At 41.6% G+C, this 12,767-nt stretch overlaps 2 protein-coding genes across 3 annotated transcripts in view; one reads left to right on the forward strand and one right to left on the reverse strand.

The window, feature by feature from the left end:
* The window catches only part of KDM1B (lysine demethylase 1B), a 58,706-nt gene extending 53,762 nt beyond the window's left edge, over positions 1–4,944 (forward strand). The window contains exon 21 of the mRNA XM_021696894.1: positions 3,092–4,944. Within this exon, the coding sequence (XP_021552569.1) occupies positions 3,092–3,175 (84 nt within the window). The 3' untranslated portion in view covers positions 3,176–4,944. The remainder of the gene's footprint in view (positions 1–3,091) is intronic.
* Positions 4,945–5,320: 376 nt separating this feature from the next.
* Positions 5,321–12,767, reverse strand: part of DEK (DEK proto-oncogene) — a 33,105-nt gene continuing 25,658 nt past the window's right edge. For both annotated transcript variants that reach the window (XM_021696926.2, XM_021696927.2), the window contains 4 exons: positions 12,477–12,612; positions 12,078–12,226; positions 7,256–7,324; positions 5,321–6,807 (listed from right to left, as the gene is read on the reverse strand). In XM_021696926.2, coding sequence (XP_021552601.1) covers positions 6,796–6,807; positions 7,256–7,324; positions 12,078–12,226; positions 12,477–12,612 — 366 coding nt within the window. In that variant the 3' untranslated portion in view covers positions 5,321–6,795. The remainder of the gene's footprint in view (positions 6,808–7,255; positions 7,325–12,077; positions 12,227–12,476; positions 12,613–12,767) is intronic.

Raw genomic sequence — 12,767 nt, forward strand, 5'->3', positions numbered from 1 at the left:
ACTGAAACTCGGTCCCCATGAAGCAACACCGCCCAACCCCCCTCTCCCAGCCCCAGGCTACCACTTCTCCACCTTCCATCTCTACGGGTTTGTTCTGGGCGCCTCTTCCTCGCAGGATGAGGATCCTGCAGTGCTTGTCCTTTCGCGACTGGCTTCAGCAGAAATGTCCTTAAGGTTCATCCACGTTGTGGCACGCGTCAGAATATCCTTCCTTTTGAAGACTAAATGTATTCCACCACATGTATAGATCCCATTTCTTTTTTTAAAATATTTTATTTATTTGAGAGAGAGAGGATGAGCAGGGAGAGGGAGAGGGAGAGGGAGAAGCGGGCTCCCTGCTCACAGGGCTCGATCCCGGGACCCTGGGACCATGACCTGAGCTGAAGGCAGACACTTCACCGACTGAGCCCCCCAGCGCCCTATAGATCACATTTCGTGTATGCATTCATGTCCTGGACGCTTTAGTTGCTTCCACGTTTTGGCTGTTGTGAGTAATGCTGCTGTGAACATGGGTGTACCTGTGTCTTCAAGAACCTGCTTTGGGTTCTCTGGGGTATATACCCAGAAGAGGCATTGCTGGATCATGTATTAATTCTATGCTTAATTCTTTGAAGAACCACTACACAGTTTCCTACAGCAGCGGCATCATTTTACACTCCCACCAGCAGTCACAGAGGTTCCAACACTTGAGATTGTTTTAAGATTGATTTATTACTATTTTAGAAAGAGAGTGTGGGTTGGGGGGGGCCAGAGGGAGAGAGAATCTCAAGCAGATTCCGTGTTGAGCAGGGGAACCCGATGCTTGGTTCAGTCTCACGACCCTGAGGTCATGACCTGAGCCAAAATCAAGAGTCAGACACTCAACCAACTGAGCCACGCAGGGGCTCCATGATTTTCTGGGGTTTTTTAATAATGGCCATCGTAATGGGTATGAAGTGGCCTGCCTTCTTTCTTGGTTTCTGTTGAGAAGTGTTATGCTGTTTTGATCCATAATTTTTCCTGTGCCTGTTTTTGCTTGTGTGTTATCTAGATGCTCATATCCTTCAGTCTTTTTTTTCACTTCTGATCATTTTCTCCCATTTCTTCCTCTTATTTCTAGATATTCTATTGCATATGTTGGAACTCCTTAATTATCTGATTTGCTTCTCTTTGCTGTTACTCATCTCTGTCTTCTCATCCTGTTGTGGTGGGGAGATTCATCTTCCCACCCTTGAATTGACTTAGGAAATTTTGGCTCTTCTATGAGCACGTTCTTGTCCTTGGATTATTCTCCTGGTAGCATCCTTTTCTTGCTTCACGACTCCTCTGAGTTCCTGTTTTCCTTTAGCCTCTGCCTTCCACATGTCCAAATATCCCGTCCTTGACTGTCTGCTTAGATTTGAGCACGGCGTTCTTATAAAAGCCTACCGAAAGCTCCTGCAAGCTTGCCAGGGGGTGGTTGGATCCCCACACATCAGTGTATCTATCTGTAGCTCTTTCCTCTGGGAACATGTAGTTTCTCTTTGTTTGGTGGCAGCTCCTGACATTCTGGGAGCCGGAAGCTTTGCTCTTAGTTGTGAAGACTTGACTTAATCCCCGTATTGTTCGGTGCCTCACCCTTGCCTCCTCAGATCTCCGGGTGGGTTGTGGCAGTGGGAGCGGGGAGCCTGGTGAGGGACCAGATTGCTCTTCGTAGCCTTCAGTCCTGTTTTCACTCATGCCCGACCTCTGCCTCTGTGGTTCTTGATGCCTCCAGTGGCTGAGATTTCTAAATGATTCTTTGGGGGTGAGTTGGTTGCTTTTGATTCCCCCACCCCACCCCCTTCCCACATGTAGCAGAGTGAAGCGAATTGTCAGCACTCTTTCATCTGTTTTCATACTTCGTATGTTAGCTTAGGACCACACACGTCTTCTAGTGTCATTGAAAATGGGAGTTGGTGCTACCTTTTCTCTTCCTGACTTTTGGAGGATTACAAAAGAACGTCATTTAAAAGCTGGCTATCTTGGATTCGTCCTTGGCCTGCAGAGAGCCAGCTCTGTGGGAACAGAGCATGACTGCATGCCGGGCAGCAACTGTCAGCTGCTTCCAGAAGGTCTTTTAGGCTCACGTGATAGTTGTTACCTCACAGAGAAAAAATTTAAACCCATTTCTGTTAGGTTTCTGCCCGTCTCCCCTGCTGGTACTTGCATCCTTGCCTCCTGATCATGATGCCTCGATTTATTGAAGTCTTTTTTTTTTTTTTTTTTAAAGATTTTATTTATTTGAGAGAGAGAGAGAGAATGAGAGAGCACATGAGAGGGGGGAGGGTCAGAGGAAGAAGCAGACCCCCTGCCGAGCAGGGAGCCCGATGCGGGACTCGATCCCAGGACTCCAGGATCATGACCTGAGCCGAAGGCAGTCGCTTAAACGACTGAGCTACCCAGGCGCCCGATTTATTGAAGTCTTTGGCGCTGGACGTCTTCACTCCATCCCAGCCATCCATCTAGGTGACATGGCACATAGCTTAGTTCACACGGAGCTTCCTGTTTCATATCCTTCCCCATCTTCTGAGGTCTGCTTACCGCCACATCAGTGGCTCTCCTCCACAGCTACATCCCAGACCTGGTCATTGCTCCCACCCCCGAAGACACAGATCAGGATTCTTTTTTTCCTGTCCTGGCTTGCTGGTTCTCTTCCAGCTACAACCTCCTGGAAGTAACTCCGCTCTGTCCTTCTGTTCCAGCCATCTAGCGAAACTCCCACTGTGGATGGATCGGTTCGTGTTCAGTGCCTCCCTCATCGCGGATTCTAACAGCGAGATTATTTGTCTGATGGGGGGGGAGGGGCAGGGACTGTGTCTTACTCATTGTTAGTTCCAGTCGTGGTATAGAGAGATCATAGCCTAAGGACTGGCACACAGTACTTCACAGGACTGCAGAGTAAGTTGTGGAATGATCTGGTGAGGTACGGTGGGGTAACCAGAGAAGTTCAGGGGCAGTGATGGGGAGTAGTGTTCCTAGGAACACAAAGTGCCATCCATCTTTGAGGGTCAGAGAAAGTTTAAGCTTGTATTCTGTTGATTATCATGAGTTCCTTAGACATGACCTCAAATTATGCAATTATTTCTTACAGGCAACAAACAGGCATTTTCCACAAACTGTTACAGGGGCATATCTGAGTGGTGTTCGAGAAGCAAGCAAGATCGCAGCATTTTGAATAGAATTTGGACCCAGCTTTCTTCTGTGCCCCAAATGGTAAAGTTTGAAACACATGTTAAACCTCAATTTCATAAAACCAAACAAAAAAACCTCTGAGAGCATTCTTAGCCCCAAGAATCTGTTTGAAGCACTTATATTTAATTGCTTTTTCCACAGGTTGATTAGGGCTAAGTCCTCTGTATTTCAGAATAAGGCAGAATAGAACCTTAAATTAAGATTTTGGATTGGATTTCTTCCATGGTTGGAGACTCCCCTTAAATTTGATATTTTGTTGGGCTCATCAGTTTTCAAACATTGAGAAACCAAGCAGCAATCATTAAAAACCCAGATAAAGCCATGTATTTTTCTTCTGTGACAGTTTATCAGTATCTTTGCCAATGAGCCTTAAGGCTTTTATATAGCTCCAATATTGAGCTTTTACTTAAAATTTAGATAAGAATCTTTCCATTTCGGATGCAGCACAAACTCTTCAGTTAAAAGTAAATGAAACTTCTAGACTGTTTTATATTGTACATATTTCTTTCCATTGGGTTATTCAAAAGAAATTTAAATTCAGGTATCTTTTGTGATACATTTTAGATTTGTGCACTCATTGGCAAAACAACATTTTCAGTTCCTTAAACAGCATAGGTATTCTGTCATTTAGAATGGGGTAGAGATAGTCTAGTCTTCATACTTTAGACCATTTAGAATATGGCTATTTTTCTAAGGCAAGTTTGGGTGGATGGCACACTTTAAATAGCCTTAATTTTGGCACCCACTAGCAAAAAGATCTTTCTTGTCAGAACTTTAGTAAGAAACTCCCTCTTCTGCCTCTTTTTAAAATAACGGATTCAAACTTCAGGAGTATTTTTTACAGCATTATGTTTTCAGTATTCCATAGGCAGGTCCACTGGAAAACTGCAGAAAAAATGGGATATCCTGGTAAATATTACACATTTAAAGCCATATCTTAAAAGCCTGAGAACATGGCAGATACTTTTTCCTTTTTTCACTCGTAACAAAATAATTCAATTAAAATAAACACTGGTTTCAGGGTCTTCAGAATGCTTATCTTGCCAAGAAGTTAGAAAAGTGGATGGTAACTTAAGTGCTTTTGTTTTAAAAAGTGTGAACAGTTCTTTCAATTATATTAGTCTGCTTCAAAAAGGGACTCAAAATGACTTTAAAGACAGCTTGCAAAATATTAGGTATTTTTAAAATTTAAAGTCAGCTTCTAAGTAGAAATAGTATTTTATGCAAACTTTAGACAGAATTTAGACACATTCCCTCCCCATCCAAGTACGATACACAGAAAAGCCAACAGCCGTAAATTGGTTTCAAAGTTGGGTTAACACAGGAAAATGTTGATATTTAGATTATCTAATGAGACTCATTGGTACTGATTGGGAAGTATTCTGCTTTAAAATGTTATGTATTAAAATGTTTAAAGAATAGCATGTGTTCAGTGATAAACGCAAAATATTTTAAGTTTGAAATGGCTCACAATTGTTTAGTTTCTGGGCACTTAAACTTGTACTGTGCTTACAAGCAAACTAAGGAAAAACCTAGTTAGCTCAAGTACAGTAAATACGTACGTAAAAAATATCCTGTCTCAAGTGACTCATTTGACTTTTTGTTCGTTAAGGAACCACGGTACTTTTCTTCTTGAGTTTGTTTTTCACTGTTTGAAGATTTTGTAATTGAATAGCAGTGAATACAGTGTTTTAACTGCACATTGTGAACAGCTGGTTGTGTAAAACTGCTTAATAAAAACTAGACTTGTTTTTCAAATACACTGTGCACTGTAGTGATGAGTGTACTCGTACTAGCTCCGCCTTACCCATGAGCTTGCAAGCACCCCACCAGTCCCCTCCTCCAAACCTTCTGTAGATTTTGCTCACCCCCTTTCAAGTAAATGATCATAATATATAAACAGTTGTTAACGATAATCACCCACCTTCTATGAGATCACTTCCCAGTTTTCCTTTGTGACCTCTCCATACAATGTGAACGTGGTCCGTTATCACTGAACGGCACTCCAAATTAAATGGGTCATGGGGCTAAATCCACCTAAAAACCGCTGTTCTGAAATGCTCAGCTGGGCGGGGGGGAGGGGGGATGCTACAGGAACCGTAAGACAGTAATGCAAGAGACAAGAGCATGGATTTATTATTTTTATTGACAAGGTTTATAGGAACAAATTCAATATTTAAAATCAAAGGCCAATTCTTAGGTCTCACTTAGTTGTTTACTCCATTTGTATTTATCAAGAAACAAGTCAAACCTGTTAAAAAACCTAACCGTCAACACATACCATTTTTATGTATTTCTATGGATGGATTTTTATTTTAAACACTCAAATTGGTTTATCAAAGGCCTAATTCTCTCATAAGTAGCATTGTTTTATTTTAAAATTCAGAGATTATTCAATAAACTGATTAAGACAACTTAAAAACAGTCTCGTTCAGGAGTGGTCTGTATATTGATCACCTAGAATCCTGATTGGCCAAAATTTAAAACCCAAAACCCTGATTCCACAAATACATTAAAGTTCTTTAATGTTAAAAATAAGTCTTTTATCACTTTTGAGAAATACTATGTCAGAGATACCCACTATTGCCTACATATTATCTAGCATTATACTCCATACATTTATCATAATTATAAAGGTGGCCCGGTTTCCTGTAAATATCAGCATTTTATATGGGCAAAAGCAGTTAATAAAAATCAGTTCATTTATTATAAGCCAAATGTGCTTGTACTTAATCCCACCCTGTCCCCAAATTTTGAAGTTCTGATGTATTGATTTGGTTGATACCTAATATAAAATGTATCTACAGACACTTGCAGAGTTAACACTAAAACTACAAATTGATGACACTTCCAAGGCAAAGCAGAGAACGATCTGTTCCTTCAGTGTTTTCTCCACTGAATTCTGACTTTCACTGCTCCGTCATACCATCTGGCCGAACACTGACATTTCATAGTTTAACTGTAAAGATACCTACCTAGAGTTTAAAAATTGATCTGCACAAAAGAAATAAAAAAACTTTATATACAACAAATTTTTTTTAAAAATACAAAAATAACATCTGTCACTTTTGTCATGCTGACAATTTGACATATATACACATGCAGCAGAAAATTTCCAATTGAATCTCAATAGCTGAAGCCTGTATATTTTTAATATGATGAACACACTGCCACTGACAGATGTGTATTCAAAATATTTCGTGTACTAAATACTGCCTTAGTCTCTGCATGTATAAATGTCAGGAATAGTTTGTTCTACTTGATTAAAAGTTCTTTCTGAAACAAGCGAACACTAAGCGCGCTAAAAACTACAACAGTTCGAGAATCTATGATCTCATATAAAGAAATCCAAAATGTACAAAATACAACTATAAAAGCAAGGAACAGTTACTGCCATGCAAAATTTTAAACTAAAAACTGCATAGAAATGCAATTTAAAACAACAAAGTCAAATTTACTTAACACTCAAGATAAAAAGATCAGCAATAAGTTCTACCAACACAATGCTTGCAGGGATTTAGAAAAGGAAATACATTCTCTTTGCTGGTATAATGGTATAAATCAGATCTTTACATCCACGGGACAAGTCATGTCTCCTCTGCCTCAAGAAATCAGCTGCAACAAGAGAAACATCATTTTCCTATACCGAAAATACGTTAGGAACACAAAAATCATAACCTCCCCCCCCACTTTTCAAATTGTTTTTTACCACTGTAACCTTGGGAAATCTGTTGGGACCAATAGCAAACTCTAGCTACTGTTGATCTGCCTCTGGTGGACAGCGATTGTGCTCGCTATGCGAGTGGCCGGGACGCACCCGGCTGCCTGCGTACACTGCAGGCCTGAGGTCCGTTCGTCTCGTCACTACTGTCCGGACTGTACTTCTAAGCTTTACAGTGGGAAAGAAAAATATTTTCCCCATCTATTTTGAGAAAATTTGAGGGTCGAATGTGATATATTTGGTGACATGAGTATTTTGAAACATATGCAGTATTTGATGTACATCAGTCCTTTCTCTTAGATGTTCAAAATGATCAAAATTAGAAAAGGTGGACATATTTACCTCTTTCACAGTTGTTTTTATGAAATCTTTTCTTTCAGTTAAATCATAAGCAGGATAATTTTCATATACCTATAGTGAAAAGGAAAAAGATTAAAAGTAGATTTAGAAATCCAGTGATACTCTTTACACCTCTGCATAAAGAAGAAATGGATGGCGTGTACGCCCAGCTACACGTCCGCACAAGTGTTCCCGCTCAGCAGACTCAGCTGCAATGAGCAGACGATAACCTAGCATGCGGGCGTTCTCCCTGCTGTACCGGCTTCTGGGAATACCGCTGCCGTAAGAGACACGGGCGAGGCGGACAGCTACGCAGCGCTCTTCCGTAAGGGGACTAAGCTCTTTATGTCGGCAGGTGACCTGCCAGAGGTCTCCTACAGGCTTCCTTACGCTTCCTTGTTAACGTCCTCCAACACTCCTGAGGCTCAACTTGAACTCTGATGAGCTTCAGCCTCCACTCCACCACTCTGCCCCCTCCCCTAAGTGAACTCCCCAAGATCCAGGTGGTCTCAGGAGTCCTCTATTCCTGAACTTTTCTAAATGTCCCTCTCTTCTGTCAACTGGCTCCCCACTGGCTGACTTCACAAGGACTCCTGGACCCCATGCGCACCTGCGCAGGCTTCACTCCTGAGGTGCAGTGAAGGTAAGCAAACCTTTTCAGTAAAGGGCCAGAGAGTAAATGGTTTCAGCTTTTCCAGGAACACAGTTTCTGTCACAACCACTCAACTACACCATCGGAGTGTGAAAGCTGCCACAGACAACGCTGGAATGAATGGATGTGGCTGTCACATTAAACTATTTACAAAAACAGATGGGAAGATAGATTGGCCCACAGGCTGCAGTTTCTGCGAACAGAGTCAATCATTTACATCATTCCAGTTGTTCGCCCTTGTTCTTTCTCTGCAAAACTCTGACCCTGAACTGGTCTAACTACCAACTTTTCTATACCACTTTTAAAGGACTGGTCCCGGGGTGCCTGGGTGGCAGAGTCAGCTAAGCGTCTGCCTTCAGCTCAGGCAGCTCAGGGACCCCAAGTCGGGCTCCCTGCTCAGCGGGGAGTCTGCTTCTCCCTCTGCCCCTCACCCCGCTCGTTCTCTCTCAAATCAATAAAATCTTTAAAAAAAAAAAAAAAAAGAAGAATAAAAGACTGGTCCCATTTCAAATTCATGGTATCCACTGCCAGAGCCTCTCCAGCAATCCCTCTAAATATCCCATCAGGTCCTCCGTCATGCCATCATTCCTGTCAATGGCATTTTCACCCCTTCCTCGTTTTCGCTCTTGGCCAAGAAGCCACTATTACGCATTCCTTCCACTTTCTGACATACCTCTTCCCCTCGAGCTTATTTGTATCTGGATCTATCAATATTCCCCATGTCCTTTACCTCTGCAGGAACCCTTTCCGTAACTCTCCCCTGCCATCCCAGCACTGTCTCCAAACCTAACGAACATACACGTGTGCTTTCTCTCCCTAATCTGCTTAAAAATCTTTTATCAGCTTGTATCTCCACCCCCCATTTAGCTACTATTTCCTTTCTAAAGCAAGCTACTTAAAACAGAAGCTTTAATTTATTCACTTTCCTCACTATTCATTCTCAATCCAAGGGTGAATAACCCTTGCATTTACCATCCTCGAAATTGCTCAAAATTATCTACTTGCTGAGTCCAAAAAACCCCCCTCAAGTTCTCACCTGACCTCTCCATGTTAATCATCCCCTTAAAAAATTACGTAAGTGTATTCACAAAAGTCAAAGGCACAGAACTTTCTCTGCACTCCACTCTGCCCTTGTCCCTCCCCTCAGAGGAAACCAGTTATCGGTTCGCTATGTATTCTTCCAGACCTTTAAAAAACGAGTTTTTACACAAACACATAAATGTATCAATGGCAATACTGTTTTTCTGTATTTACATAGATGGGGTAATATTCTATATGTTTTATAAAGTTGACAATACCTGGAAGGCTTTTCCATGTTCTTCTGAACTGCTACATAAAATTCCAAAAATACAGATGTACCAGTTTAAACATTTCCCTATCGATGGCCAGTTAGGTTCTGATTTTTCAATATTAACAGACATGCTGAACATTATTGTAATCATTTTGTGCAGATGTGACTATGTCTTTAGCATAGAGACCTAGAAATGGAATTGCTAGGTTAAAGGGCATTTGCAATTTAAATTTAAGATACTGCTTAATTGTTCTGCAAAGCTGTTACAACTTTAAGCAGGAGTATGTCTCCCTATACCCTTGCCAAGCATGAAAACTATTAATCTTTATAAAGATTGTCAAGCTAATAAGCAAAAATATTTCAACTTTTTTTTTTTTTTAAAGATTTTATTTATTTGAGAGAGAGAGAATGAGAGACAGAGAGCATGAGAGGGAGGAGGGTCAGAGGGAGAAGCAGACTCCCTGCCGAGCAGGGAGCCCGATGCGGGACTTGATCCCGGGACTCCAGGATCATGACCTGAGCCGAAGGCAGTCGCTTAACCAACTGAGCCACCCGGGCGCCCCAAAAATATTTCAACTTTTATCCTCGAGTAGGCAAAGTGAGTTTTCATGTTTACAGGGCATTTCTATTTTTCCACCCATGAGCTGTTTTCCATAGCCCTGGACCACTGTCCCATGGAAGGGCATGACCTTTTTTTAACTGGCACTGTCCTTTCCCTTCTGGAAACTGTCTCCTCTCTCTCTTGGCTTTGATAGCACCTCTCTCTGTACAATTTTTTATATTTTGTAGAAATCACTTCTCAACTCTGAGGTGAATGGTCTCCAGGACTATCTGTCCTTTGCTTTTCTCTATCTTCTTGCCTGGGCCACCTTATCTAAGCTTCTGGATTTAACTCCCAGCAGTAGCCCAGTCTGGCTTTCTCTCCTACCCTGGAAGAATTACAATGGTCAGTTTCTCTCACCTGGATGTTCCCAGCACCTCATCTCATAATGTCTAGAACAAAACTCCTCTTTTTCTCAGAGTGTACCCTTTGTTCTGCTCCCTAGATGGTTAGGGCAGGCGTGCCCTAATACCCACAGCTGAGCAAGCTCTGACGAGGCTCTCTTGATTTCGGACGTGGATTATGGCCACCATGTAACTTTGATTATGACAAACTTGGGTTTCCTGCCTCTCATCCCATTCTTTTTCTGTCCTTCTCGATGTGTCTGGGATGACTCTTAAAAATCGATTTTGTCGGGCGCCTGGGTGGCTCAGTTGGTTAAGCGACTGCCTTCGGCTCAGGTCATGATCCTGGAGTCCCGGGATCGAGTCCCACATCGGGCTCCCTGCTCAGCAGGGGGTCTGCTTCTCCCTCTGCCCTCTTCCCTCTCGTGCTCTCTGTCTCTCATTCTCTCTCTCTCAAGTAAATAAATAAAATCTTTAAAAAAAAAAAAACAAAACTATAAAAATCGATTTTGTCAGGCCGCTGCCGATCAGCTCCCAATACCCCACTGAGCCTCTCAATTCTCCCATTAGTTTCAGGGAATAAACTGAACTCCGCCTCAAGGCATACAGGAGTTCTACAAAACTTCTCCTTTTCTTCCCTAACTCCTGTGACGACTTCCTTCCAACTCTAGTCTTCAAATTAAACTAATTACTATTCCTTGTGGTCACTGTCCTATTTTATGCACAGGTGTCCATATTGCTCAGCTGTAGAGCACAGCTGATGCTCTAGGCTCTCCTCCCTGCTCCCAGACCCAAGCAGGTGCAGCTCCTTCTGTGGTTGTGTGGCACCTTCTGCACTCTTCCAGCCCAGCCCCCACCAACTGTCCAACTCACAGCAACAGCCGTCTCCTATCTCACCTCACAGTAAGCCCCCAACAGCCAAGTAACGGATTCCCCAACTTTACCCCCAAACCTATCTGAGTGCCTGGTACACAGTAGAGGCTCAGTGAATGCTGAATGAATAAATAAAAATAATAATGAAGGTCTTAAAATATAGAATATTTCACCTTTAGTACATTTGAAATTTTAATTTGGTTTTACCATGAGAAACTAGATTCTAAATCTCCCAGTTCTGATCTAGAGTATGGAATCTCTATGGACTCCTATTCAAGACTAGGTCATTTTATTTTCTGAGCGTCAGAAAAACTTCACAGAAGTCCGAGCTAAAAACCTGATCTATACCATCTTATTAAGAGTAATGCTAAAAGGGGCGCCTGGGTGGCTCAGTCGTTAAGCGTCTGCCTTCGGCTCAGGTCATGATCCCGGGGTCCTGGAATCGAGCCCCACATCAGGCTCCCTGCTCTGCGGGAAGCCTCCTTCTCCCTCTCCCACTCTCCCTGCTTGTGTTCCCTCTCTGTGTCTCTCTCTGTCAAATAAATAAAAATCTTAAAAAAAAAAAAAAGTAGTGCTGAAAATAAGGTGGTCCATGAGATTCTGTTTTTTAAAATATTGATCTACTTAAGTAATCTTAATCTCTACACCCAACGCAAGGCTCGAACTCACGACCACAAGGATCAAGAGTCACAGGCTCCTCCAACTGAGCCAGCTAGGCACCCCGAGATTCTGCTTTTTTTAAACTAACATAATCTAAGGATGCATCAATAAAAACAGTTTCCAGATCAGGACAAGAAAGTTTTCTCTGCAGTTTGGAATATATCACTTTAACTTTATTCACTGTACACATCCTACTGTTATTTATGAAGTAACTTCAATAGGGCAGAGACTTTTGATTTATTTAATGCAACATCCCAGCACCTGTAAGAATGCCTGGCATATAACAGTTCAGCAGACATTTATTCAGTGAATGCATGCACGTAAGAATCTTGCTTTGAACTGAGGGCTGAGTGGAAAAATTTTTCAAATAAAAGCAAAATGATCCAAGTGATTTGTCCAATTACCTCCTTGCAAATCTGCTTCATCGTGACCTCCTCCAAGTTGGCACTGGCCAGTAATTTCTTCACGGTTTCCTTTAATTCTTCATCTGTAGGAGGTTTCTTTAATTTTTTAATTAAAGGTTCATCATCTGAACTATCCTCGGATTCACTTTCTAAAAGTAAGATAAGCATTCATTAGATTCTCAAAGGGGTATCAGGTAAAATGATACATCACCACTCTACAAATTAGGTACATAACATGCACTGACATTGTCAATTTTGAAAAATTACAACTATAAAAAAACTGGTATACCACTTCCCCCCAGCCAATTTTCTTTGCAGCTTATCTATTTTCCACACACACTTCAAAACTGTTAGAGTTCTACCTTTAGAGTTGCTGCAAATGTGTCATTTCTAACATACCTTTTTTGGAACTGTTTTGATTCTTCTTGGTGGTGCTGCTATCTGCCTTCTTAACATTAGCACTTTTTACAGTTTTCTTACTTTTAGAAGTAGCTTTCTGTTTAGGTTTTTCTCTTTTAGATGTCTTTTTTGGTGGCTGGTAGAAAGGAAAGCAAAGAACATAGATAAATGATTTTAATTCCATTCCTCTATTCCTCTGTACCTCTCAACAATATTAGAGAAAATTAATGTATTCAACATCACCAATGAAAAATTACTAGTTATCAATTTCTGAGATAACCAATATCCTCA

The sequence above is a fragment of the Neomonachus schauinslandi genome, chromosome 8 (genome assembly GCF_002201575.2).
Source record: "Neomonachus schauinslandi chromosome 8, ASM220157v2, whole genome shotgun sequence".
Lineage (NCBI taxonomy): Eukaryota > Metazoa > Chordata > Mammalia > Carnivora > Phocidae > Neomonachus > Neomonachus schauinslandi.